Source organism: Oenanthe melanoleuca, chromosome 24 (assembly GCF_029582105.1).
Source record: "Oenanthe melanoleuca isolate GR-GAL-2019-014 chromosome 24, OMel1.0, whole genome shotgun sequence".
NCBI classification, from domain to species: domain Eukaryota; kingdom Metazoa; phylum Chordata; class Aves; order Passeriformes; family Muscicapidae; genus Oenanthe; species Oenanthe melanoleuca.
In genome coordinates, this window is record NC_079357.1 from 5,377,491 (window position 1) to 5,404,391 (window position 26,901).

Here is a 26,901-nt window from a genome sequence, read left to right on the forward strand (position 1 = left end):
CAGGAGCTGTGTGCAGCACAGGGTCTGGCAGGGAGGGAGCAGGGAAGGGGCAGAAAGGCACCAGTGCCAGAGTCAGCCCTGAGTGGGTCAGGGCATGTCACAGGGAGGGGAATGGTGGGAGATCCCATGGATGGATGGGAGAGATCCCATGGATGGATGGGGGAGATCCCATGGATGGATGGGAGAGATCCTGCTGCTGGATGGGGGAGATCCTGCTCCTGGATGGATGGATGGATGGATGGATGGATGGATGGATGGATGGATGGATGGATGGATGGATGGATGGATGGATGGATGGATGGATGGATGGATGGATGGATGGATGGATGGATGGATGGATGGATGGATGGATGGAGAAGATCCCTGCTGCTGGGTGGAAGATCTCTGGTGCTGGAGGGGGCAGATCCCTGCTGATGGAGGGGGGAGGTCCCTGCCACCTGTGCCTGCTTTGGTCCCTCCCTCACACACCTCTTCCCTGGTTCACCTTCCTACCCCTCACCTGTGCTGAGTGCACCTGTAGAGGTGGGAGGAGGGGTTAACGTGCTGTGAACTACAATGGTTGCAGCTGAGGCAGCTGAGCATTGCTAGCAAAGTGTTTGCTGGTGGGACCAGTGTCAGAAATCATGAGTTTTCAGGTCAGTTGGGAAACTGAAAATGCTCGAAAAGGAGAGAGGGATGGTCATGAGACACGAATATCACAGGAGTAAATATTTAGGCTGAATGCTGCAGCCTGACGTTGTCACGGATGCTCAGTGTCTTTGGTGTCCTGTCTGGAGCTGGGCAGGCTGAGCTGAGCCCAGCCTGAGCTGAGCCCAGCCTGAGGCACTGCTGTGGATGCTGCATGGGCTGGGTGATGGATTTGTTCCTCTGGTGGGACCGAGCCTGCTCCCACTGGGCCGTGGAAGGAGCGTGGTGTGGACAGGGCAGCAATCAGCCTCCCACAGCCTGAGATTTGCACACTCACTTTCCTTTCTCCTCCTGCCCTGCCAGAGCACTTAAACCTCAATACCTCAATCAAAGCAGAAAGGGACAGAAATTGGTGATGAGATAATCCCTTAAATCTCATGGCTTTCTCCCCCTCCCTGTAATTGGTGCCTTGTTCCTTGCTGGAGGGTTGGGACCTGCTCTCACTCTGCCCCTTCCATTTTAGCACCACAGCTCATTCAGAAAGTTTGAACAGGAGGGGAGCAGCAGGGACTGCACAAATGCACCTCCAACTGGGATTAACTGGGATTGCTGCTGCTTTGGCCAGTTAACTCATCTGTGATGGTTTGGTGACACCACCACAAGGTTCCCCCAAGCTGTGTAGGAACCTCAGCCCCCAGTCAAGTTCCTGGGAAGTAATTCAAGTTTGGATATCTGAGGAGGAAATGGGGATTAACCTGTGCTGTGGATCTGCCCTAAGATAACACATTGATGTCACTGATCTCCTTCAGCTTGGAGAGGAGACAGCACAGTGTGGACTGGTCTCAGCAGCTCTCCTGCCCCTTCCCACCTCACAGGCTAAAAGAGACATTGAGAGTTGCCAAGGAGAGGAAAAATGAAATAGAAGCTGCAGATCAGAAATATTTTTAAAATGCCTCAGATGCAGAAGAATTGCAGCCGTGCTGTGAGGTAACCAGCAAATAGAATTTAATTATAATATACACAGGAGTAATGGAGCTTGTGAGGCTGGAGTGTGATTTCCCAGTAATAGGAGGCCAGCAGGGATCCCTGCTTGGGCTGTTGAGTGTGTTCATGGAGAGCAGGACGGTGCTGCTGTGCTTTCCCTGGCTCCAGAGGGGAGGGAGGGCTCCCCCAGCTTGGAGGGGCTGGGCAGCACCTGCAGCCTCTGGAGCAGCTGGGCAGTGGGACCCTCTGAAAGGGGGCAGGAGGGTCTGGGGCACATGAGGCAGAGCAGAGCTGTGACCCCAGCAGCGAGGCAGAGCTGGTTTGTGCTGCCCTCCATCCCCAGCTGTGCAGGAAGGATGGCTCAGGCAGGAACACATCCAAGGTGGGAGTGTGAGGGGCCATTGTTGATCCAGAGCACGCCTATAGATGTGACCTTTACGGTTCTGTGGGTTTATTTTTATTATTTTTCTCTCCAGCTTATCCACAATCTGTCAGAGCAGCATGGGGACTTCAGGGTTTATTGCAAAGTGTTTCCATTGCCACGTTCTCCTCCCAGTTTTGCTTTATTTTGTTGGATTTTCACCTTAAGGGGATTTGTTTGTTTGTTTTCACAAGGTGCTCTGTTAGGGTGTGAGGCAGGGACACTCCTGCTGGTGTTGGAGCTCTAGACCTGCATGTAAATGTGGCTCTAGTGTGACAGGGGAGCACAAGAAGTGTTGTTTATTCACCATGAGGTGTTCCCACCAGGCTCCAGGATAATGTGCTGTGTCTGTGGCTGATGTTGCTTGGATTGGGGTGGGACATGGAGGGGTCCTTCAGGAATGGTGCAGTGAGATGAGAAGCCCCAGTGAAATCAGGCCTTCTGAGAAAACACTGCACTCTGAAGGAATCAAAACATGTGGATTTTGAGTTTTTCTCCCTGCCAGTTTTGTTCTGAGCTGGCTTTAGACCATCTCAGTCTCACAGTCCCTGCTGTTGAAAGCCCTCCTGGTTTGTAGGAGCACATCCTGATCCAGCCACGGGAGATGGAGCAGGAAGGCTCAACACAGCTTTAGATCAGCTCAATCCACCTTCCAAACACCCCTTCCCTTGCAGGCCCCTGGCTCACACAGGCCCCTTGTGCTGCAGGCTCTGGGGCTTTTCCAGTCTCTGGGCCATCAAAGCATTTTATTTCCCTTTTTCAGTGGAAGAGGTGCTGCAGAAAGCTGGGATGGGTTTCATACATGGAAAGTGGGGTCACTTTTCTGCTGTCTGGGGTTGGATGTGCAGCCCCTGGGTTTGGTGGGGTGGAAGAAGGTGGGAGGAGGAAGTAAAGTGGCATCAGTGCCACCACAGCCCTTGCCAGGCAGGTCCCTGAGTCCAGTGCTGAGCTGCCAAGGAGGGGGAGAAGTGACACACAGCCCTTGGCTGGAGCAGGGAGAGCAGTCAGACAGGGTGAGGGACTCTGCCTGTTCCCCTCTCCTGCCCTGGCTGTGTCCCATGGAGCACATGGATCTGTGTGGGCTGCTGAGCACAGCCAAGTGAGGCCAGGACAGATGTGCCCAACACCTGGCTGTCCTGCCCTGTCCCTGGCTGCCCTGCTGTAATGGTTTGGAAAGCAAAACCAGTGACAGACTCCAAGTCAGAAATACAATTTAATAGGAAAAAAAAAATGCATGCAATAGTACAAAAGAAAAAAAAAAACTGCCAGAGTCAGAATACAACCTGGCACCCCACTGGTTGGGGTGGTGGGAGCAGTCCAGATGGAGGGGTCTTGTTGAAGCTCTGATCCTGGTAGCTCTTGTCCTCTGCAAACCAGTGGAAAAGGCTGCTCTGGTGTTCCAAATCTCAGTTTTTATCTGGGTAGGAAAGGCTTGGCTCCTCCCCTGGCTGGAGCATCTCCCAGTGGGATGATGGAATTTTATCAGTCATGCCCTGGGACTTACTGGCCATGAACAGGAGATATCTCCTGGAGGGAGGATGGGCTGTGGGAAGATAAAGATCACTGCCCCAGCTTTTAACAGCTGGCCCATTAGCAGAGGATATCTTCACAGAGATGAGGATCACTGCCCCAGCTGGTTTAACAGATGGTGACAGAACACAGACTTTTGGGCACATCTTTACCTTGTAACCTGGGACACCTGCCCTGTCCCTGGCTGCCCTGCCACCTCCCCAGAATCAGCAAATCCTGTTGGTTCAGTCCCCTCCTGGTGGGATGATGTGGATGGTGATGTGTCCTGGTTCCAGGGGAGCCCCAGGAGAGACTGGGAAGGCATGGACAGGTTTATTTATATTAATTGTTTAAATTCCCCTGGAAGTCTTGTTCCAGCCCTTCCTGCAGTGGTTTGCTGCACTGGAACAGAACATTTGAATACTTGGCTGGAGCAGCAGGTACAATGGGCTCTAGTGGGGCAGATCCATTCCCTGGGAAGCCCTTGAAGTGCAGGTCAGAGCCAGCAGCAGGAATCTCACAAGGAGGAGCCGAGCCCCAGGGCTGCAGCAAGAGGGGCTGAGCCAGGTGAGAGGAGCCTGGGAGAGCAGCTCTTGATAAATACTCCAAAACTGGTGTGAACTGGGGGAAATGCTGGAGCTGCACCTGATCCTGCCAGATTGTGAAAGGAAACAGCAACCCCACGAGAGTGGAGCCTTCAGAAGTGGGGTGTGGAGGGAGCAGGTGCGCCCAAAGTCACACTGCTAATTAAATTTGGGATCGTGGGCAGCCTTTTCCCATGCCTGGGTGTGGTTTTTGCCAGGATGTGGAATTCTCTGACTGTGTGGGGTACCTGACCCAGCTCTCAGCAGTGAAAACAGGAATGGCTTTGATATTCAGTAGTGAAGAAAAGAGATTGTTTCTACATCACCTTTTATTTGGTTTTCTTTCAAATAACACCCTGTGTGTAAGTTATTACTTTTATAGTAAGAAATACAGAAAAAATACTTTTTCCTGCACATGAGGTGTAGTTAAGATGTGGAACTTGCTGCCCCAAGGCCTTAGCAAAGCATTTTGGACAATTTGACCAGTGTAAACACGTCTGTGCACACACAAAGCTGTGAAAGATGTTTGTGTGGGAAGGTTTGAGTGCCAACAGCCACCTTCCTCTGGAGTGAGTTGTTTTTCCTACCAGATTTCTTAGCTTCAGGAAAAGGAAAAAAATAACCCAAAGAATGGCTGGATTTGAGGTTTGTGAAGGTTTTTCTTCCCTTGTCAGATGCTCCCCAAATTGGACATGTTTGTGAGAGGTTCAGAAAAAGTGCATCAGCCATGAAGGGCTGGGGAGGAGAGTGGGGAATACAGACAGATTCTGTTCTGAACTTTAGGGACCAAAGGCTCTGTGCTGCCACTAGAGAAAAAAACCTCTTCAAAACACTCCAGTGCTGAGCTACAACTTGGAGGTGCCTCTTTCCCCTTCATTAGCCAGGGAACACAGGGATATCATTCTCTTTGCTCAGCAGCACAAATCCCTTTTCTTTCTTTCCCCTTCTGCCTGTTGTGTTTCCTGCTAGGAAGCAACTTTTAATTGTCTGCTGCCAGGGCAGAGCCTGTTCCTGGCAAGAGCTGCCTCCTGTGTGTTTCTCTGCTCTTCCTCTTGAAGCTTCCAGTGCCTTTCAAGGCACCTGGAGAGCAGGATTCCAGTGTACTCCAATACTCAAGGCATGTGCCTGTCCAAAGTTGTTTGTCCCAAAGAATCTCCCCCTGGGTTATGGAGACTCTGGTTTTCTGCTGGGTTGAAAGAGGCACAGTGAAAATCAGCACATCCAAGCTTTCCTGTCTCTTTCCATTATGGTTTTTAACCCAAAAAGAAATGTGTGAGAGAAGTTTTACCAGAAATTCCCAGTAGGGATAACAGCCCTGGCACTGGTTTGAGCTGTTGCTGTTCCAATGCAGGTTGGTGCCTCTCCAGTGGTGTTTAAGGCAAATTTAGGTCTTAACAGAGGTTCTGCACAGGGCTCCAGTTTTGGGGAGTTTTCCCTCACTGTGCAAAGTTGAGCTGTCCTCCCCAAGGTCTTCACCCTGTGCAGCAGCAGGAGAGGAGACTGGAATGATAAATTCTTCATCCAGACCAGGCTGCTGAACGGGGACAGTTTTCCACAGGCTGTGCCCAGTGTCCTTCTCTCTTCCCAAGTCCATGGGCTGTGGGAGAAGAGCCAGTTGTGTTTTCTGTCTCGGAGCAATGAGCTGGCAAACATCTCTGCTCCATCTGTTTTCTTTCATTGATGGATTCTTTAAAGTCAGATTGTGGTCCCACAGGGACACACTCAACTAATCCTCTGCTTTTAAGATTTTATTTGTGCAATAAATGGATGACAAGGTGGTTTGAGAGTACATAATACAATAAATGGGTTTATAAATGCAACTTTTTTGCAGAGCACTGTAGAATAAAATACAATACCACTCCAGCATTTAACACTGATCTCTGCTTCATTCATATTTCAAACAGTAATGTGCCCATTTTCTCATCTGGGAAGCCTCTTAGGTTTTTTAATACACTTTTATAAATTAACCAGGCACAGATTTAATAACAACAACGTGTATTCTTATGGCTTTTTTCATCTCTGAAGATCTTGGATTGCTCTGCAGACTTAACAGTGTGATACAGAAATCCCATGCCAGAGGATCTGTTTGCTCTCTGCCAGTGGCAGCAGGAGTTTGGGTGGCTCAGGAATGCTGATGGAGACATCGAGGGAGGAAGATTGAGCCCAGCACTCATGGCAGGAGAGCTTGGAGGGAAAGGTGCTCCATGGGCAGAAGAAGAGGTCACAGGGATGTTTGGGATGGTTCTGAGCATGGAAACCAAGGTGATGACACACAAGGAAAATGCTTCCTCACCTATTTCTTCACATTTTTGGGGTGCAGCATCCCTAGACACAGTGAAGCCAAGAGCATGGAAAACATGGAAGATCAGGTTTTCTCTCCATATTGCTTCTTTGTCAGAGCATCCATGAAGAGCAGGCAGCTCTATCCACCAGGACAGGAAACTTCTGAGCAGGAGGATGAGGATTCTCCATCAGAGTGTGCAATATCCAAAATCTCTCAGCTTGGTGGTGTAGGATCTTCTTCTATCACCTTGCTGGCCAATTTAGGAAAGTTGAGTTTCTTTCCTTGGAGAATTTCTTGCTGTTTGAAGAGCTGCCAGCTGAGTTCTTTGCTTCCCCAGGTGAGCTAAGGCTTTTCCAGTGCCCACATTTCAGGGTCACTGACAGCAGGATATCTGCCATGGAGGTTGCCCATTCCCCATGCCAGAAAGCAGAGTTAAACTCATGGATATAACACAAAATCAGAAATCCTTGCTTTTATTTATCCTATTTATTTATCCTATTTACAGGTATCAAACTGGCATCACTGTAGAAGGAAAACATGACAAAATGGAAACGTGATATTTATGTTAATACAAAGTTTTAAAAATTTAATTTAAGAGACCAGCTGTTTCTGCTTCTCTTATAAGAGTTTAATTGGTATATAATAGCATAGTTAATTAAATACAAATCAATAGTTTAAACCAGCTAATTGATATTTAATATGTATGGGAAAATATAACTTACTTGTAATATCATTAGCTCAATATTAAATAAGCAATGGAATTGCAATTATGCCTTTACAACGATTATAAAGTTTATCGTTCTTTAATAAACTTGCAATTAGACAGGGTGAGCTGAAAAAAATTATTAAACAGGTATTATTGGGCTATTAAATGTTTATTATCATTCCTGGTGGGATACAGCTACACAACAGTACATATTGTGATTATGTTAATAAACCCTTATTACAGCTTTGCAGCTTTAGCCTTTAGTGCTCCGGTGATGGGATATTTCCTTCCCTTCCTGAGTGCTGAGGGAAGGAATTGCCTTGAAACTGAGTAAAGAAATGCCATGCAATGGAAGAACTGAGGAAAAAGCAGGAGGAATCTGTAGTTTGGGCCAGCACTGAGAGATCTTGCTTCCTAAACATCTTTCCCCTCTGTTTCCCAGGCTGAGGATCCCTTTCTCAAGGACTCCAATTATTTGTTTTAATTTTGTTTTTGTTTCGTTGTCACTGGCAGTTTGTGCTTTGCCCAGTGAGTGGCTCTTCTGCCAGTTTGGGGCTGAATTAATTCAGGTACTTCTGAGAGAGATGAAACCATGGTTCTGCTGTGTGCTTTCCAGCCAGGATACTTTAGCTCCCACTTCAGCTGGAACTGCTTTTGCCATGCTGAGAAATTCAGTTGTCATCACAAGGAAGTGGATGGGATTGATTTGGGGGAGATGGGGACACTCAAGGGTTAAAACATTCTGGGTTTGGTGTGTCTCAGCAGCCGCCCTAAAGCCAAGATATTTAAAATGCTGGGCATCTGCTTAACTATTTTAGCTTTAGGTAGCCACTAAAAGCCAAAATGGTGAGACATCCTTAGGCAGCAGAGTCATCTTGAAGTATTTTACCTTTTAAAGGCGCTCTCAAGTATTTAAAGGTGCCTTTAGCTATAAAGATTTTTGCATGTTCTCACAAATTTATGGTATGAATTATTATAATGCAGTGCTTTTGTACAGCTCCTTTCATCATGGGATATCAAAGTGGTTTATAAGTGTTAATTATAGCACCCCTTGGGGAGGCAGACGAGAGACAGGCACCCAGAGCAGCCTGCTGAGCCAGGAGCCCTCATTTCCCTGGGATCCAGCTCAGCCTGAGCCTCCCTCCCTGTCTGAGGGCTGGGACTGGGACAGCACAGCCACTGCCTGGGGATAGAGCCCTGCCCACAGCCTCCTTTCTGGGAGCTTTTTGCTCACTGCAAGGGGGAGGTGAGAGCTGGTGGGATTGTCCCAGGACACTGCCCTGGAAGGACGTGGAGCTGCTGGAGTGAGCCCAGAGATGCTCCAGGACTGGAGCCCCTCAGCTCTGAAACCAGGCTGGGAGAGCTGGGGGTGCTCACCTGGAGAGGAGAAGGCTCTGGGGAGAGCTCAGAGCTCTTCCAGTCCTAAAGGAGCTCCAGGAGAGTTGAGAAGGACCTTGGACAAGGGATGGAGGGACAGAACACAGGGAATGGCTCCCACTGCCAGAGGGCAGGGATGGATGGATATTGGGAAGGAATTGTTCTAAGATGTTCCAGAGCTCAAAGGGGAAGCAGGATTTTCTCCTGTGTGGGAACAAGAGCCCAGAGCAGCTGTGGCTGACCCTGGATCCCTGGCAGTGCCCAAGAACAGGCTGGATGGGGCTGGGAGCAGCCTGGGACAGGGGAAGGTGTCCCTGCCCATGGCAGGTCCTTAAGGTCCATTCCCACCCAAAGCATTCCATGATCTTGGTGCTGTTTGTGCTCTTGGTGTGTGCAGGGCCCCTCACTCCAGGAAAACCCCGCCAGCATCCACACAGGTCCCCCTGTGCCTGTCTGAGCCAGAGCAGGGCTGCCTTGCTCAGCTGCACTGTGGGCTCTGCTGCCTTGTCTGGCACTAATCTAATTGTGTTGTTTTAATTACTTTGATACCTTGGTGCTCGTCAGAGGCTCAATAGCAATCGATGGGGGTTTGTTTTCCTATCAATAAAGACATAAAGGCTCTCACCTGCTTTGCTGGCTCTGCTCAGTCAGCCCTGGGGCTCTGGGCAGGATCACAGAGTGTGTCCTCACAGCATCCTGCACTGAAACCCCCCAGGATCAGCAAATCTTATCAGTTCTCCTGAGCTGGGTGTCCCTGCAGTCAGAGGGCTCTGCAGGCTGGCACCTTTCTGTGTTTGTGGCCGTGCACTTTGTGCAGACCAGGTGCAGCACGTTGTCTCTGCCCTGGAGAGCAAGAGAACTGCTTTCCACCACCAGAGGTGGACAATGCTGCTCATTACCCCTTCCTGGCAATTCAAGAAACCACTGGTGATTGATTCATCTTCCCTGATCCTTGAACATCTTCACCTGAGTTAGTCATCACCTTCTATGGCCAATGAGAGTTAAAAGCACCCCCAAAGACATCGTGGAAGGTGGGGTCACATTCTGGAGACACCTGCTGCTCTCTGGGGCATTCCCTCCAGGACAAGGTGGATTTAGGGGAGCAACTAAATTTCAGCTTGCTCTGGTTATTTCAAGAGACTGAGCATCTGCCTCAGTGGGATTACACATGATTTGTTTTGGTTAGATGCTGATTCCTCCCAGGAATCAGGAGACTCCTGCAAGGTGGAGCCCTGTATAATGCTAGAGGAAGAGCTTTAACTGGGCTGGTGTGTACCCTGAGTGCCCTGGGTTCAAAAGAATCCTGGTTTTTTCTAGGTTTAGGCTCAAATTCTGCCTCATACTGTGCACAAGAGGAGGATGTAACCACTCTGCTGGGGTGCCATGGCAGCGAGCACTGTTAGGGAGGGATTCTCTATATCTGGGTCTATACCCATGTGGATCTGGGGATCTTCCCTGCACATCACATCACATCACACTTCCCTCCTCCTCTGGACACGATCCAGATCTGCCATTCAACCCCAAGTTTGCCTCGTGGCACTGAAAGCTGAGTTCTCCAAGCAGGTCCTGCTCTGCTCTCCAGCCACTGCTGCACCCTCCAGCCTCTGCTCTGCTGCCTTTCCCTCCTGTGAGAGGCACAGCTTCCCTCTGTGAGAGGCACAGCTTCCCTCCTGTGAGAGGCACAGCATCCCTCCTGTGAGAGGCACAGCATCCCTCCTGTGAGAGGCACAACTCCCCTCCTGGGAGAGGTACAGCATCCCCTCCTGTGAGAGGCACAGCATCCCTCCTGTGAGAGGCACAGCATCCCTCCTGTGAGAGGCACAGCATCCCTCCTGTGAGAGGCACAGCTTCCCTCCTGTGAGAGGCACAGCATCCCTCCTGTGAGAGGCACAACTCCCCTCCTGGGAGAGGTACAGCATCCCTCCAGTGAGAGGCACAGCTTCCCTCCTGTGAGAGGCACAGCATCCCTCCTGGGAGAGGCACAGCTTCCCTCTTGTGAGAGGCACAGCTTCCCTCCTGTGAGAGGCACAGCTTCCCTCCTGTGAGAGGCACAGCTTCCCTCCTGTGAGAGGCACAACTCCCCTCCTGTGAGAGGCACAGCATCCCCTCCTGTGAGAGGCACAGCATCCCTCCTGTGAGAGGCACAGCTTCCCTCCTGTGAGAGGCACAACTCCCCTCCTGTGAGAGGCACAACTCCCCTCCTGTGAGAGGCACAACTCCCCTCCTGTGAGAGGCACAGCATCCCCTCCTGTGAGAGGCACAGCATCCCTCCTGTGAGAGGCACAACTCCCCTCCTGTGAGAGGCACAACTCCCCTCCTGTGAGAGGCACAGCTTCCCTCCTGTGAGAGGCACAGCATCCCTCCTGTGAGAGGCACAACTCCCCTCCTGTGAGAGGCACAACTCCCCTCCTGTGAGAGGCACAACTCCCCTCCTGTGAGAGGCACAGCATCCCCTCCTGTGAGAGGCACAGCATCCCTCCTGTGAGAGGCACAGCTTCCCTCCTGTGAGAGGCACAACTTCCCTCCTGTGAGAGGCACAACTTCCCTCCTGGGAGAGGCACAGCATCCCTCCTGGGAGAGGCACAACTTCCCTCGTGTGAGAGGCACAGCTTCCCTCATGTGAGAGGCACAACTTCCCTCCTGGGAGAGGCACAAATTCCCTCCTGGGAGAGGCACAACTTCCCTCCTGGGAGAGGCACAACTTCCCTCGTGTGAGAGGCACAACTCCCCTCCTGGGAGAGGCACAAATTCCCTCCTGGGAGAGGCACAGCTTCCCTCATGTGAGAGGCACAGCTTCCCTCATGTGAGAGGCACAGCTTCCCTCCTGTGAGAGGCACAGCTTCCCTCCTGTGAGAGGCACAGCTTCCCTCGTGTGAGAGGCACAACTTCCCTCCTGGGAGAGGCACAGCTTCCCTCCTGTGAGAGGCACAACTCCCCTCCTCTTCCTCGGCAGAGGGGGCTCTGCACAGTCCACAGCCACGCTGAGTAAACATCAAAGGGGCTTTGATCAGCGGGGCTGTGCAGAGCACAGCAGCCCCCGAGGAGCTCTGCAGGTCCGCAGGCAGCACTGGGGACATGGTACCTTAATTTTCTGCACTGTGACACGGAGGAATTTGTTTGAAGAACAAGAGCTCTCTGCCTCTCTGAGATGCACACGGGGAGAGTGCCTGTGCTCGCAGCCTACTTCTGGAAAATCCCTCGCTCAGATCTCTCTGTTTGTTACCAAGAGTCAAAAAGCCCCATTAACAAATCAAGGCATCAAAGGCCTGTGCCTCCTCAGACTCTGGCACTCTCCTGCTCCTAGGGTCACCTGCTTGCTTCTGAGTAGCAAGATTCCTCAGGCCAGAATTGTCTTCCCTACTGAGGGCCATTTCCCATTTCACTTTGCTGCCCACTAAGGGAGGAAGGGATGAAAGAGTCCTGTTGTGGGAGCACGCTGCTGTGGAGGAAGATGCAGCTCATTGCCTCCCTTGGACCAGAGCAGTGCTTGAGGACAGGCAGGGGAATGGATGCCGGCCCAAGCTCGGCTCTGTGAGTCTGACAGACTTCAGCTGTGTGCCCACCTTCCTGGAGCTCCTCCTGAAGGGTGTCTGCAGCAGGACTGGCTCCCTGCAGCAGCCCCAGGGGCTCTCCTGTCCCCAGCCTAACCCCACGCTCTCTTCTCTTGCAGAACTGGGGCTCCCAGGAAGAGGATGCTGCCTAGTCCTGGGGTTCATGTACAAGGAGAAGTTCCGCAGGATGACTGAAGGTGAGCACTTCCCTCACCTTCTCCTCTTCCTCTTCAGCAATCTCATTGTGCTAAGGATCATCTCATCTCTGAGGATGTGCTGGGCTCTTGTTCCCACCCAGCACGAAATCCTGCTTCCCCTTTGATCTCTGGAACATCTTAGGGGCCATGCATGTGGGAGCCCCTTCTGTGTGAAGCTGCAAGAGAAGAGCAGGAGTTTGCAGTTCCATACATCCAAAACTTTTCCTACAGAAAGGATTTGTCACACAGGAAGCTCTTGCAGCAATTGCTGCATCTCTTTTCTTACCCTAGCTGGGTGGCAGTGACACTTGCAGAACCCCAGTCCCCAGTGCCTTTGAACCTTGCAGAGTCACCCTTGCATTGCTCTTCAAACTTCTGCTAAATGTCCCTATTTGATATTCCAGTCATTCCCCCAGTACTTTATGAGCATTGATTAATCCATAGAAATATCATAAATAATTATGAAGCATAATAACTACACAAAAAGTGTTTATGCTCAGAAGAACTGGCATCCTTGCTTCTGGTAGTTTCCTTTCCTGGAGCCAGCCCTGGTGCAGCCCCTTCTGATTAATGTGGGATGAGAGAAGGAAACCCAGAGCCCTGTGAGATGGGAGGGTCTCCAGGATGTGTCACACAGAGTTTGGTTTCTGTGAGGTCACTCTGGGAATTGGAAACTTGACCCAAGCGTGTTTTTAACCCTTTCTGGGGACTCTGATTGGAAATAATTTGGACCAGGGGTGTGATCTCTTGCCCTACTGTGCTTCCTTTTCTGGAAACATCCAAGGTCATGTTGGACAGGGCTCTGAGTAACCTGATGTAGAGGAAGGTGTCCCTGCTCACTGCAGGGGGATTGGGTCACCTGAAAGGTCCCTTCTAACCCAAACCATTGCATGATTCCTTTCCCCTGCATGGGATGGAGTGTTGGCAGCAGTTGGCCATGGGGGTGTCTGCTCCTGCAGGAAGCCTTTTTCCATGAGAGTAAAAGGTGAGGGGTTTTTTTCCATGGAGTAAAACTCTCACAGATGCAAGTTTATGGCTCAAATATCAGTTAGAAGATCAAAGGTTCCTTCAGGTTCCCAGGAGCCCTGATACTGAGTTGATAACGTGGGGAAAGTACTTCACAAGGCTTCACCTCGTGCTTGTTAATTACCACACACTCTTTAAACATTGATTAGAGGCTGTTTTTAATGGGAAGGGGCTGCCCATGGGACACCAGTGCTGTGAGAAGGTGCAGCCTCCTCTCGGTGCCTCCCGTCCAGGCTGTGCCCAGAGCTGGGGATGCTCAGGGGGGGTTGGAGAGCTGGCAGCACCCTGGGCATCCTGCCAGTCCTTTGGGATTGCTCTGTCCCCCGATGGGTCTCTGTGAGCCCCCTTTTCAGGCTGAGCAGGGCTTTGTGTGCAGAGAACAAAGGCACATGAAAGGCCAAAAGCAAAGCTTTTGTGAGGGAAAGGGAACAAAGTGTTCCTGCCTGACATGCAGCCAGCTCCTGGCCCCTGCAGGCTGCAGGGCCATTATGTTTAAAGGTACAATCTGCCAAAAACAAAAGTCAGGGGGATTTCCATGGCTACAAAGACCACCTAGGACTTGTGTTTTCTTTAGAAGCAGCTACAGATGACAGTTGCAGACATCCAGCTTTTTGGGGTTTTGGTGGATTGCAGTCAGATCCACACTGTGGTGTGGGAGCTGGGCTGGGGTCAGAGGTCTGGGCATCTTCAGGAAGTTCCTGCCCAAGGTGCCTGAGCCACTCTCTGGGCAGTTCTCCTGTCAGGGTGAGGAGAGGGAGCAGCTCCCCTTCTGTGTTTGTGCCAAGTGAGAGCTTTTTCTCCCTTTAAAAAGAGCTGAAGAGCAGCCCTGCTAATAATGACAAGGGAGCTGAAGGAATTGAAGGCACAGGAAGGCAGTGGGATAAATGAGGTGTGGGGTCTCTATCCCAGGGGAAACAGGTAATACAGGGACCATTAGAACCTTCCTGGCATTTACTGGAGACATCTGCAATGGCTTGGAGGTAGATAAGCACAAGAGGAGCTGGAAGCCTTGACAGTGTGGAAATCATTTACTGATGGGAAATAATTTCTTAGGTTGGATGTTGGGGAAAGGTTCTTCCCCCAGAGGGGCTGGCACTGCCCAGGCTCCAGGGAATGGGCACAGCCCCGAGGCTGCCAGAGCTGCAGGAGGGTTTGGACACCTCTCAGGCACAGGGTGGGATTTGGGGTGTCTGTGCAGGGCCAGGACTGGGACTGGATGATCCTTGTGGGTCACTCACACCTCAGGACATCCTGTGGTTCTGTAACACGGTGGTTTTGGCTGTCCCCACAGAGAAGATGCAGTCTGGATGCTCACAGATCAGTGTGGCAGCCTCTCCCAGAGGGGTGGATAGGGGTGGGTAGAGGTGCCCACAAGGGTCTTTGGTGGCATTGTGTGATTGTTGACCAGCTGGCAAGGGGTGATGTCCACCAGCACAGCTGGCTGCAGATGTGGCTCTTCCAGCTGAGCTGGGCACCAGATGAGGAGCCAAGATCAGTGTCCATGGAGGTGCCTCTGCCCACATCCCTCAGTCCCTCATCTCAGTCTCTGTGATCAGACAGGTGCTGGAGCTGCAGGCAGCACGTGATGGGCACAGCAAACCCAGTCTGGGCACTGTCCTTGCACTGCTGTGCTGGATCAGGTGTGACCACTTCTGGGAAGCCCTCAGCAGGACCAGTCTGGATTTGGGGGTGGAATTGGCTGGGAGCAGGAGGGCACAGCTCCTCTGACTGATGATGGGCTGTCTCGTGCTGGGCCCGAGCTGTGCCGTGCTCTGGGAGCTGTGGGGTGAAATGGAGCTGGTGACAGCTGCAGACAGAGGCAGAGGGAGAGCTGTCTGCAATAAAGACGCTTTGCAGTTAATCCTGCACCATCTGTCTTCATTCTGCTAATAACCCACTCAATCAGCTGCTGCCGACTGTTTGTTAACATTCAGAAACAGATTCATAATCAGGAGGAGCGTGCTGGGAGCTCAGGAGGGGCTGGGTTGCTCCCTGGGAATGGCTCTCCCGTGGCCATGGGGTGCAGTGGGAGCCACTGGATGTCCCCAGGCAGGTGCTGCTGGGCTGGAGTGAGCTGAGTGACCCTGCTCCTCCCAGGCCTTCAAGGTGATTTTGGAGTAGAAAGATGTTTTCTAGGAGGTGGGTCACCTTAGCCCCCCATGACTGAAAATTTGGGCTTCTTCCTTCCTCTTGCAGTTCTCTCCCCAAGGGCTGTGCTGGAACATCTCTGCTCACCCATCCCTCCCTGTCCACACCTGCAGCTCCCAAGCTGGGCTCTCCTGCACAGTGGTCCAAGGCAGGAATTCAGATGCTGCTTTCAATTTTACTTCTTGTCTCCTGCTTTGACTACTTGCCAGCTCTAACTCGAGTCATTAGCAAGCGTTGCTGCAGCAATTATGGCACTTTTTGGCTGCCATTCATAAAGCTACTAAGGGGAACGATTAAGCACTGAGAGGTGTCAGCCTTCACCTCCACCACCTGCTCCTGCTGGGAGGTGCCTCCAACAAGGTCCCCCCACGCAGGGCAGTGGGGCAGGGCAGCTCCAGACCCTTCTCTGGCTCTCACATGGGCAGGGCAGGAGCATCTCCGTGGGGTGGGCACAGAATGAGGGGTGGGTTTCACCTGGAGCAGGGAAAGGGACAGACGGGTTTGGTGCAGCATCTTCCTCCTGGAGCAGTGAGTGCTTAATGATCTGAGCTCAGGGAAGGACAAACCCTCCTCTTCAGAGGGATGCAAGCTCTGCCTGCTGTGCCAGGAGGAGGCTGTGCTGCAGTTATCTCTGGCAGCAGCTGCTCTCTGTCGGTGTCAGGGCTGGGTTGTGCACTCGAGGTGTCTCCACTCCCTGCACAAAGCACAGCAGGTCCTGCAGAGCTGCAGCTCCACAGAGCAGCCAGAGCTCTGCCTCCTGTGCAACAGGAGAGCTTGGCAGATCATCCCTGCTGGGTAAGGGCTGCAGAAACCAGCTCAAGGAAGGGCTGCCCACATCCAAGGGGCACCACTTTTCTTTAAAAGCCACGTGGGGCACTTAAGACAAATCTTCAGTTTGGGGAGAGTGAAGAGTGAGACCTTGGAAGTTTTGCAGTCTGAGCTTCAATCTCACCTTGACTCTTCTGTTCTGAAGGTTTGGGATCTTATTTGAAGGCACTGGGACTAATGGAGAGCTCTGTTGTTTTATTCATAGAATCCCAAAATGTTAAAGGTTGGGAGGGACCTTAAAAATTATCTGGTTTCAGCTTCTCCTGCCATGTTCAGGGAGACTTCCCACCAGACTCAGGGTCTCAAGGATTTGTCCAGCCTGACCTTGGAGACACCTCCAGGGATGGAACCTCCTGAGAAACCTGTGCCAGTATCTCTCCACCCCACAGTGAAGAATTTCTTCCTGATATCTGGTCTAAATTTCCATTAGTACCCATTCCCCCGTGTCCTGTCACTACAGCTCCTGGCAGAGTCCCTCCCCAGCTTCCCTGTGGCTCCTTCAGACACTGGAAGGTGCTGGAAGGTCCCACACAACCCAGTCTTCTCCAGTGCTCCCTTCCTCTTGCCATGTTCATGGACTTGCTCCAACAGCAAGTTGTTGGGGAAGGGGAGATGGGAAAGGTGGGATTCATCCACATCCCTCAGACATGGGACAGGGACAGTGGTGGCCTAAAGGGAAGGAGAGCCAGCAGCCTGCTCTGCTTGGGATGATTCCTGCATCCTCACAGACTGCAGATGAGAGAGCCATGGAGTCATACAGTGCTTTGGGTCAGAGGGAACCTCCAGCATCACCTAATTCCAGCCTCTGGAAGGCTGATTCTGCTCTGTTCCCAGCTCTGGCTTCACCTCATGGCCTGTGAGCACCACAGCTCCAGCTGGGGCTTTGTCCTGAGCCTCAGGGTGCTCCTGATGCAGCAAGGCTCTGAGGGGAGAACTGTGTGTGCAGATGAAAGCTGGGTTTGTGGCTTGTAATTATCTCCTAGCCATCCTTAGAATAGTTATAGCTCGTCCATTATTAATAACTGGAATTCCAGTCCTTGTCATAGATGACAAAATGGAGAGGAAGCTCAACCCAGGCTTTGCAAAATGTACCTTGGCCTAAATTGAATAATTGGTAAAATGGTGAAAATCGTTCGTTTTCCCCCCATTCCTTGGTGCTGGAATTAGTGAGATATTAGTGCAATTAGCCAGTGCTTCCATTTGAGGCTGCAATCACTTGGTTTGTAATTTAGAATAAATGTAAAAGCCCACTTATGCTTCCAAATGGGTTATTTGTCCTGTTTAAAAGTATCTAATGGGGTGGCTGTCATCTAAGCAAGATACATTTGACCCATTTCAATTTGTTTCCCTTTTAATCTGCTATCTGTTTGCCTGGATCTTTTTTTAATAAAAACATAAAGGAGAAGTGGGCGAGAGAGACCAAAGAGGGAGAGAATAGAGGCATTATAGATCTGGAGTTTATCATAAGCCAAAGTAACTTGAAATCAAGGCTGTTAAACTGCAGAAAGCAATAAAAAGAAAACACCATTTGGAATCGTTTAAAGGGCCGAGTGCCTTGTCAATGAAAGGTTGCTCTATTTGGCTGCTTCTTAATAGCTTCTCTGAGGGAATGTGCAGCTCCTGCAGGAGCCAGGCTGCAGCTCCTCCTGCAGCAGGGCAGGGCAGCAGTGCTGAGCTAGGGAAATGCAAAACCAGCAGGACAAGGAGGAAAGGAGATGGAATCAAGCACCAAACTGGGTTAAAGTGTTGAAGCATGTCACAAATACTGAAATCCTGGGTGGTGTGGTGGGCACAGAGCGTGGATGGGTTGCTGCTTGTAGGGCTGTGGGCAGATCTGTGCCCAGTTCAGTCACAGAGTCATGGAATGGTTTATCTTGTAAGGGACCTCAATTCCCATCTCATTCCACCCCTTGCCATGGGCAGGGACACCTCCCACTATTCCAGGTGGCTCCAAATCCCATCCAGGCTGGCCTTGGGCACTGCCAGGGATCCAGGGGCAGCCACAGCTGCTCTGGGCACCCTGTGCCAGCCCTGCCCACCCTCCCAGGGAACAATTCCTGCCCAATATCCATCCATCCATCCCTCTGGCAGTGTCCCATTCCCTGTGTCCTGTCCCTCCATCCCTTGTCCCCAGTCCCTCTCCAGCTCTCCTGGAGCCCCTTTAGGCCCTGCAAGGGGCTCTGAGCTCTCCCTGGAGCTTCTCCTCTCCAGTTTAAACACCCCCAGCTCTCCAGCCTGGCTCCAGAGCAGAGGGGCTCCAGCCCTGGGAGCATCTCCATGAACTCTCTGAACTCACTCCAGCAGCTCCATGTCCCACCCCTCATCATCCATCCCACCACACCCTTCCATTTTTGCAGTGGAGAACAGAAGGACTCACAGTATTTTTTCCTCCCAGAGCCCAACCATTTCTACAATGGTCTGCTTTGCAGCTGCTGTCCCTGTCAGACCCTTGTTTCTGCCTGGAGAGCAGCCAGCTGGGGCTCTGGGATGGAGCCCCTGCTCTTTTGGGGGGAAATGGCTTGTTCAGAGAAACTGGCTGTGCCTCTGCTCCAAACATCTCTCTGCCTGACTGCCATAGTCCAAACTGGCTTCAGTGAGCCCTTCCTGCCAGGAAAACCTCTGGTCAGAGCGTGGCACTGAGGCACAGTGGCGTATTTGTGCCACCCATTAACAGCCCAGCAAGGCAGTTGCTGCCTCAGAATTACTTGGATTTATGGGAACACTTAATCTGGATCTTGCAAGTGACTTTTACATCTGCAGCAGCACAGGCTGAGCATGAATCTCCCTGAGCCTCAAGGATAAATAGGACCCAGTCCCTCTTATCCCTGTAAAACGTGACCTTTCTCCTCTGCCAGATGCCAACAACCTCAGTGCTGCTGTAGAAGGTCAAACTCCTCTTGGTTCTCTGGCCTGACAGTGGAAAGGGTCTGTCCTTTGGGACCAGACCTGGGACATGTCACCTGGTTTGGTTCAAACAGGGCTGGCTCTGCTCACAACCTTCTGCAGAGCTCAACAGCCCAGAAACAGCTCCAGTCTAATGCTGGGGGTGGTTTTTGCATCACTTAATTAGTGGTTTGTCTGGAGTCTCTTCAGTCTTCACTCAGAGCCAGGATTAAAAAAATACACCAAGGAGATGAATTTCCTCGTGTTCAGGCTCAGTTGTTTATTAAACCTTATCTAAAGTACAGAGAGTTCTATAACACTTCTAGCTACCAGCTAAAATCGAACAAAATGGAGGTGAATTCAGCTAATTACAAGGTCTTTTAAATCTAAACAGTCCAATAGAGAATTAACACCTCTATTATTTATACTTTTGACCCAATAACCAAACTCCTGTGACCCACAGTGCAGCTCTGTCCAACCAGAAACTGCTGCCTGAAATCATGAAGAAAGAAGATGAACCCTGAAAGAGACACCACCCAAAATTCTCCATCTTGTCCCATACCTATCACTACATTATCAAAACATCAAATTTAAATCCCTTCACCATGTGAAAGCACACACTTTTTTTTAACTGCATAGTGACTTTAGCTCTTTCACTCCAATTTGGAATCCTTCTCCAAGGCCTCGAGTCAAAAGCAGGGTTCTCCAGGGGATCAGAAAGCCCAAAAAATCCCAAGTTTTTGGGATCCAACACTCCAACACCACCCCAGCATCTTCCCACAGCTCTGCCCTCTGGGCTCTGCATGGTTTGCACCCTGGAAATGGGATTTCTGCCCATTTTTTTGCTCCCAGCTGCAGCACAAAGTGCCCTGGTGGCAGCTCCATCACCAGCTCATCTCCAATGGGATGTGGGGGAATTTTGCATTGCTAGCTCTGCTGTCACTGCCAGGCTCACAGATCTCACTTGTCCCCACAAAGACAGAATTGATTAGGGCCGAGTGAGCTGCACTGAGCCTTTTGTTCCTTATCTGACAAAGGCTTTGGGGAGGAAGGGGAGAGTGGATAGAGCTGCTCCCAAGGAGCTGCTAAGGATGTGTTGTTATCTCAGTCTCATTGATATTTCCGCGATCCTTTGTGTGTCTGCGAGCTGAGCAAGGCAGGGATGTGAGTGAAACCTGAGGAAAAGCAGAGTAGGAGCTGCCTGTGCCTGGTGTCAGCTGGAAAGCTCTGGCTGTGAGTCCTGGCAGGTGCAGCACACACATTCCCGACGATCCTGTGTTACCTGCTCCTTCTCCCCGGTTTGCTGCTGCTCTCTGCCCCTTTGGGGAGGGGGCAGAGCTCCATCCCTGATGTTCCAGCTGTCCATAGTGGCTGCAGAGCAGCTGAACAGCCCTGCTGGTCATAAATCTGATGCAAAGCTCGGGAGCTTTATGGTAACGGTGTTGTTGTAGCAGTTAATGGTCGAAGGGTATCGTTTTATCTATTGATTTCAGCAGCAGTCCCCTGTGGAAAGCTGTTGCTGCGTGGTCTTAAATGAATGAATACAGTCCTTCCTCACTCCTGAGCACTGGCAGCAGACATTCCAGCACTGCCTGTCTCTGTTCAGCCTGCACCCTGTGGAATCTGTGCACTGCTCCTTTGCAGGGACTTCCCACTAAACACTGCAGGAATCTTCAGTGGGAGGACTCATCACATAGTGAGGGGACAAGAGGAAATGGCTGGATGGGATCCTGGGAGGAAATTCTTCACTGTGAGGGTGCTGAGGCCCTGGGTTGGTCCTGCCTGCTCTGGATGTCCAACCTCCCTCTCCTGGAGCATCCACTTGCTTTCTGCAGGCAGACACGGTTTGCTGCTGCCCAGACTGGAGCAATGAGGCAGTAGCAAGCTCCTGTCACTGAGAATATCAATTAAAACCACTGCAGCTCTGTAAGTCCCACCCTGAGACACACTCAGGATGGACAAACAGCCAGGCCTGCCATTGAAATGGCTCTGGAGGCAGCACAAGGAAATCTGCTGTGCAATTGTGAGCTGGAGCACTTCCAGCTGTGGGGTGGGAGCTAAGACTGGTGTGAAGATGAAACCCTCTGGTGTTCTGGGCACTAGGGAGCTGCTGCCTTTGCTGTGCTTGGAAAAGGCTTCAATATCTCATTTTGGAGCTCCATGCCCAGGGTTTCCCTGTGTGTCACATCCCTGCAGTCCCAATCCGCAGCATGAAGCTCCTGCCTTACAGGAGCAGTGTGAGGCAGCTCCCTTTCACTGCTATAATGACAAAATGGGATGAAATTGTGTGTTTTAGGCCAGCAAAATGATCCTGCTCCCATTCCTTGGTAAAGTGGGACTGTGTTGGGTTTGACTGAAAGACACTGCCAAGCACCCAGCAGCGCTGTGTTTGAGCTGACTTGGGTTTTAAACCCTTCTAAAAATCCTTTACAATAAGGAAATAGGGAAATCTGGTTGTGAAGTACCCAGCTGAGTGCTGCAAGTCCTGCTTTTCTTGTTTGCCCCAAGTTGTTGGCTGTACCTGGCCAAACCCTCCCACCTGTGTTCACTCAGTGTGATTGCAGCCTTCAGGTGAGGCTGGTGAAGATGGGAGGAGTGGGAATGGTCAAAAATCTGCAGGATAAATAGGGATCATGTGTGAGGGGGAGAGTGAGTGGATCCCCCCATGCAATGCAAGGGTTATTTAGTACCCAAGGCTGCCACAGAACCTTCAGAGAGCAGAGAACATCAGCCACAAACCTTCCCAGTTCGCTCCAGTGCAGCACCAGTCTTGGGGTCAGTATCTCTGTGCCCTTTTACACTCAGTATTTGCTCCCATGGGTATTTACTCCTCTGTCAATGTATTAATGGAGCTAATCTTAAAGCACATCCAGAGATAAAGCTTGAGATGGAGGGGTTTCTTTTTTTCCCCTTTAACAGAGATGAAGCTTTTATATAGACAGGAAAAGAGAAGGGAAGTGAAATGTTCAGTGACTAATGATCCTCATCAATATTCATGAGAGTCAGTAGCATTCCGAGATTTAAAATAAAGGAAGAAAGAGAGAGAGGCATTGACTCCTTTAGAAGCTAAATGAAATATTTAGGTTGACCTGGAGATAAGTGTGCTGGGTCCTTGTTGCCATCAGCTCAGACCAGCGTTCAATCCTGGAGCTTTCAAAGGGGGAGCCGAGCTGCTGGTGGATTTTTTTGGGCTCACACAGCAGCAGAAACCTGCAGCTGAGAGTCAAGTCCAGCTGGGCCAGGTGCTGTGACACCTCCCAAAAGGGGAGGGAGCAATCCTGCCCCAGGAACCTGCTGCCCAGCCAGAGCTGGGGTGTGGAATTACATCCAGGGCTTTGTCCTCAGCCAGGCTGGGGTCAGGCATGGCCTGTCCCAGGTGATCCCAGCTCACACCACCACCAAGGGCTCCTGTCCTGGCATTCCCTGCAGTCAGGCTGCTCTTTGGGACAGGGACAGCCTGAGGGGTGCAGGGGCACTGATGGATCTAAAGCAGCTGCAGGGCTCAGCTGCCTGCTGAGAACATCCTTCCTCCAAGCTGCAAAAGCTGCAGATACTGGGGGCTGGTTTCTGTTGTGGGAGGTGTCTCCTTATCTGCTCTGCTGTTTTCCCTCCTTCCCTGCCCCCAGAGAATCACCCCAAGTGAACCCAACTTGAATGCTAATTTTTAAACCCCACAAGATACTTCTAAATAGATGGGGGAACCTTAATCCTTCCCTATCTCCGTTTTTTCTTTTTTTTTTTTTTTTTTTCTGTCAGCTGGGTGGGAGGAGAAGGAAAACTTGTGCAGAGAAATAGCTGAAATACAGGTTTGTGAGGAGGAGTGGTGGTGGAGACAGAGAGCACCAGGACCTGAACAAACACTGAACTGCAGACAGAGCACTCCAGGCCTGGAAGAAAGGCTTCCCCCACCTTCTGCCTGCTCCTCCTTTAAATCCTTTTCCTTTCTCCTTCTGCAAGTTGCCCTTGTCTCCTTCTGCTTCTGAGCTGCTCCTTTTCATTTCTGAGCCATCCCTTCCCTCCCCTGAGTGACAGCTGTCCCACCCCTGCCGAGGTCTTTGCCCTTGAGACCATCTTTGATCTGTGCCCTGATAGAAGGGCTGATATTGACTTTGGCTGTGGCTTCATTAAGAGGCAGCCTCATTTGTCAACTTGTTTGTTTCCAGAGCTGCTTGGGAGATGGCAGAGCCTGCATCCCCTGCCAGCCCAGCACGGCCAGAGTCCAGAATTAACTCCCTTTTCAAGGGTTTCCATCAAGGTCATTGCAGGTGGCCCTGCACAGCTCTCTCCTCCTCATTAATCGATGTCACTGAGGTTTTAAGCAAAGTTAGATCCAGTGGGAGTGTGGATGGGAGACCTGTCCAGGCTCTGGGGGCTGCCAGAACGGGGGGACAGGTGTGCTAGTTAATCCAAGGTGCTCCCAGCTGGAAAAGAGGTCTGTCTGCTCCTGGGGAAATCAGAGCTGGGGCATTGGATGAGCTCTCTGGGGTGAGGTCCTTGCAGGGGGCTCTCTAGTCTGCCTGTGTATGGACTGTGAGTAATGAGGATGAATTTCCCTTGTCACTTGTCATCAGGAGGCTCATCTGCCAATAACAGCTTCTGGTTCCATCCAGGTGCTCGGGGGGAGAAGTGAAGGAGTTACCCAGGAGCAGGGAATAAAGCACTGCCCAGTGTTTGCCTGCAGGGTTTGCCCTCTGAGGGGTCACCCAGAGGTGCCAGTGGTGGGTGGGGCTGGTCCCTGCAGGATTTGGGAGGAAACAGTCTTGTTCCTACAGTCACATGAAACTGAAACTCTAAGCATTGTCACTCCTGGGCTTGTTCAGGGATTTGGAATGGCTTCACACCACTGGGAAGAAGAGAAGTTCATGGCAGTGCAGGAAGGGTGTCACAGAATCATGGAATGGTTTGGGTTGGAAGGGCCTTAAAGACCATCTTGTTGCAATCCCCTTCCCCTGTCCCAGGCTGCTCCCAGCTCCATCCAGCCTGGCCTTGGGCACTGCCAGGGATCCAGGGGCAGCCACAGCTGCTCTGGGCACCCTGTTCCTCAGAGGGAACAATTCCTTCCCAATATCCATCCATCCCTGCCCTCTGGCAGTGAAGCCATTCCCTGTGTCCTGTCCCTCCATCCCTTGTCTCTCCAGCTCTCCTGGAGCCCCTTTAGGCCCTGCAAGGGGCTCTGAGCTCTCTCCAGAGCTCTCTCCAGTTTAAACACCCCCAGCTCTCCCAGCCTGGCTCCAGAGCATCCCCATGACCTCCTCTGGCCTCACTCCAGCTGGTTCATGCCCTTCCCGTGCTGCAGACCCCACAGCTGGAGGCAGCACTGCTGGTGGGGTCTCAGCTGAGCAGTCAGAACCCCCCTCAGCTCTGGCCACACTGTCCCAGTGCTCAGGGCCAGAGCAGAGGATGGAGCTCTGCTGCTGGGGCAGAGCTGCAGCACAGGGCGTTCCCAGACTGTGCAGGGAGGAGAAGCAGGAGAAGGCAAAAAGCCAGACCTCACTGGGGTTCATTTTCCTGCAGACCCTGTGAGGAGGGTCTGGTGAGGCTGTTTCCATATTCCTGAGAGGTGCAGGAGGTGTGGGAGCACCAGCCCAGCCCGTGGGAAGGAAAGCAGCTCAAAACCCAGCTCAGCTGTGCTGCAGGGGTTACAGCTCTTGGAGTGCTGGGTACTTCCACACTGCTGACAGCACGGAGGGAGCTGAGGGAAGATGTTCCTGGCTGTTGCCACGGGCATTTTGCTTCAGCAGGTCCCGAGGTGATAAGGCAGCAGTAATTGTGCAGCTCCACGTGGGCTGTGATGGGACTGGCATTAGTGCAGGGGGGAGCACGGAGCAAAGCCAGGGAGAATTGTGGCTGTGGTGGCAGGAATGGCCCAGGGATTAGAGAGCAGGTTGTAAGAGGAGAGACTGGAGGAGGTGAATTTATATAGTCTGGAGGAGGCTCAAGGGGAGACACGACCAGAGTCTATAAATACACGCAGAAATAGAAACCAAGGGAGGAAATTATTCAGAAGGAGGGAGGACAAGGAGCAGTGCCTGAAGCAAAGCAAGAAAAGTTTATTCTGGGTCTTGCATGGAAGGAGAACAGCCTTCAGCAGCTGGCTGGGATGGGGGCCCAGCACTGCCAAGCTCCTGCTCTGCCCCCACCCCTCTGAATGCCTCACAGAGCTGGATCCCCCCTCCTAGCACAGCTCTGCTGTGTTCTGCACCATCCCCACCTCATTTCTCCCCTGCCAGCCGTCTCACACGGGCCTCTGGCACCCAGCCACCCCAGCATGCCTTCGGAGGTTTCATAAAACAGATTGAGATGCACTTGGGCTTGTGGCTTGACAACTGGTTCCCCTTGGACAGGAACATTTGCCTTCGCTGGGTGACAATGCTTTGAGCCCGTCGCCTCAGGCACTGTGGCTCATTGCTAGTCATCTCTCCAATGAATAATACACAGGCCTGAATCTCTGTCTGCATACATCTTCCTTTTCTGTAGGATAATTTAATGTTATCTTTGGGCCTCCTGCTTCAAAGATGAAGAGATTGCTTCAAACCTGCAGCCTGCAACCACAGCCATTGGTTTCAAACGTCATTAAGTTTCATTATAGCAAATAAACACTGCAATGACATTTATAAGTTACCAGAGAGCGCAGAAACACAAATATGAAGCAGATAAACTGCATTTGATCCAAATAATTACTGCAGGCAATATCGAGCTTAGGCTGGGCTGGCAGGCGGGTGCTGGGTAATTTATAGGTGTCCATAAGGCACTGTGGTGCACACTGCTTCTTAAAAATGATGATGATGGTGATGTGTCTCTCTCTAAAGCTTAAAACAGGTTATATTCCTGCCTCCTTGAAGGCAGGGAGCTTTTCCTCAAGTCAGAAATGGACCTGGCACAGGCAGCTGTTATTTTTTGGGGACTTTCACCATTCCTCAGGATTTCAGCCTGAGAAGGGACTAACATTTGAAGTTTGTAATTTAAGCTGCAGAAAAGCCTTATTTATTTATTTATGTGTTTGTTTGTTTTTCCTTAGGGGTATTTATCCCCACTGAGGATAAGTTCTCAAAAGTGGGGAATCCCTGGGGAGAGATTTCCACTGATTTACTCCAAGGGAGTAAAATTCTACACTTAGAGAATAATGCAATATTAGAATACACTGGCTTGGAAGGGATCTACAAGCATCACTGAGTCCAACTCCTGATTAATGATAATGAAGTTCCTTTCATTTTGACTCCTGGCTTTACACCTCCAGCTCTGAACCCTGAGCAAGGGCTCCTCTACCAACCCAAAAATCATTTCCTCCAGCTGTGCCCCAAAAACCTGAGTGCAAGGGGCTTTGTTGCTGTGCTGGGTGTGTGAACTCTCCCAGAGCTTTGCCTCTGCTCTGGGGTGAGAGCACATCCTCTCCTAACCAGTGGGGTTTGTCACTCTGAGTCCTGCAGGCAGCCCAGGGGGGGGTCAGACACAGCTGAGTTTATTGATGAGCATCTCTCATTACCTGCTAATTAGCACAGCAGGCTGCTAATCTGCTCTTGGGCCAGGCAGCCATTGGCTCTGCAGTGGGGACCATTGAGAAGGACTTGGTGACAAAACGAGCAGCAAAATTTGTGTTAAACAATCCGAGCTGTCCAGCAGGGAGGGGTCTGCTGGCAGGGACAAGGCACAGCCCTTTCCCTGTCCCTTCTCCCAGGGCTGCAGCTGGGCTGATAAAGCACTTGCAGGGCTGTAAATATTGACATTGCCTCTCATTTTTCATGGTTCTTGGCTTTACTGGGTAAAACCCAGGTAAAA

At 51.3% G+C, this 26,901-nt stretch overlaps 1 protein-coding gene across 1 annotated transcript in view; it reads left to right on the plus strand.

The window, feature by feature from the left end:
• KIRREL3 (kirre like nephrin family adhesion molecule 3) overlaps positions 1-26,901 on the plus strand; it is a 361,979-nt gene that overhangs the window by 222,289 nt on the left and 112,789 nt on the right. The window contains exon 2 of the mRNA XM_056509830.1: positions 12,163-12,240. Within this exon, the coding sequence (XP_056365805.1) occupies positions 12,163-12,240 (78 nt within the window). The remainder of the gene's footprint in view (positions 1-12,162; positions 12,241-26,901) is intronic.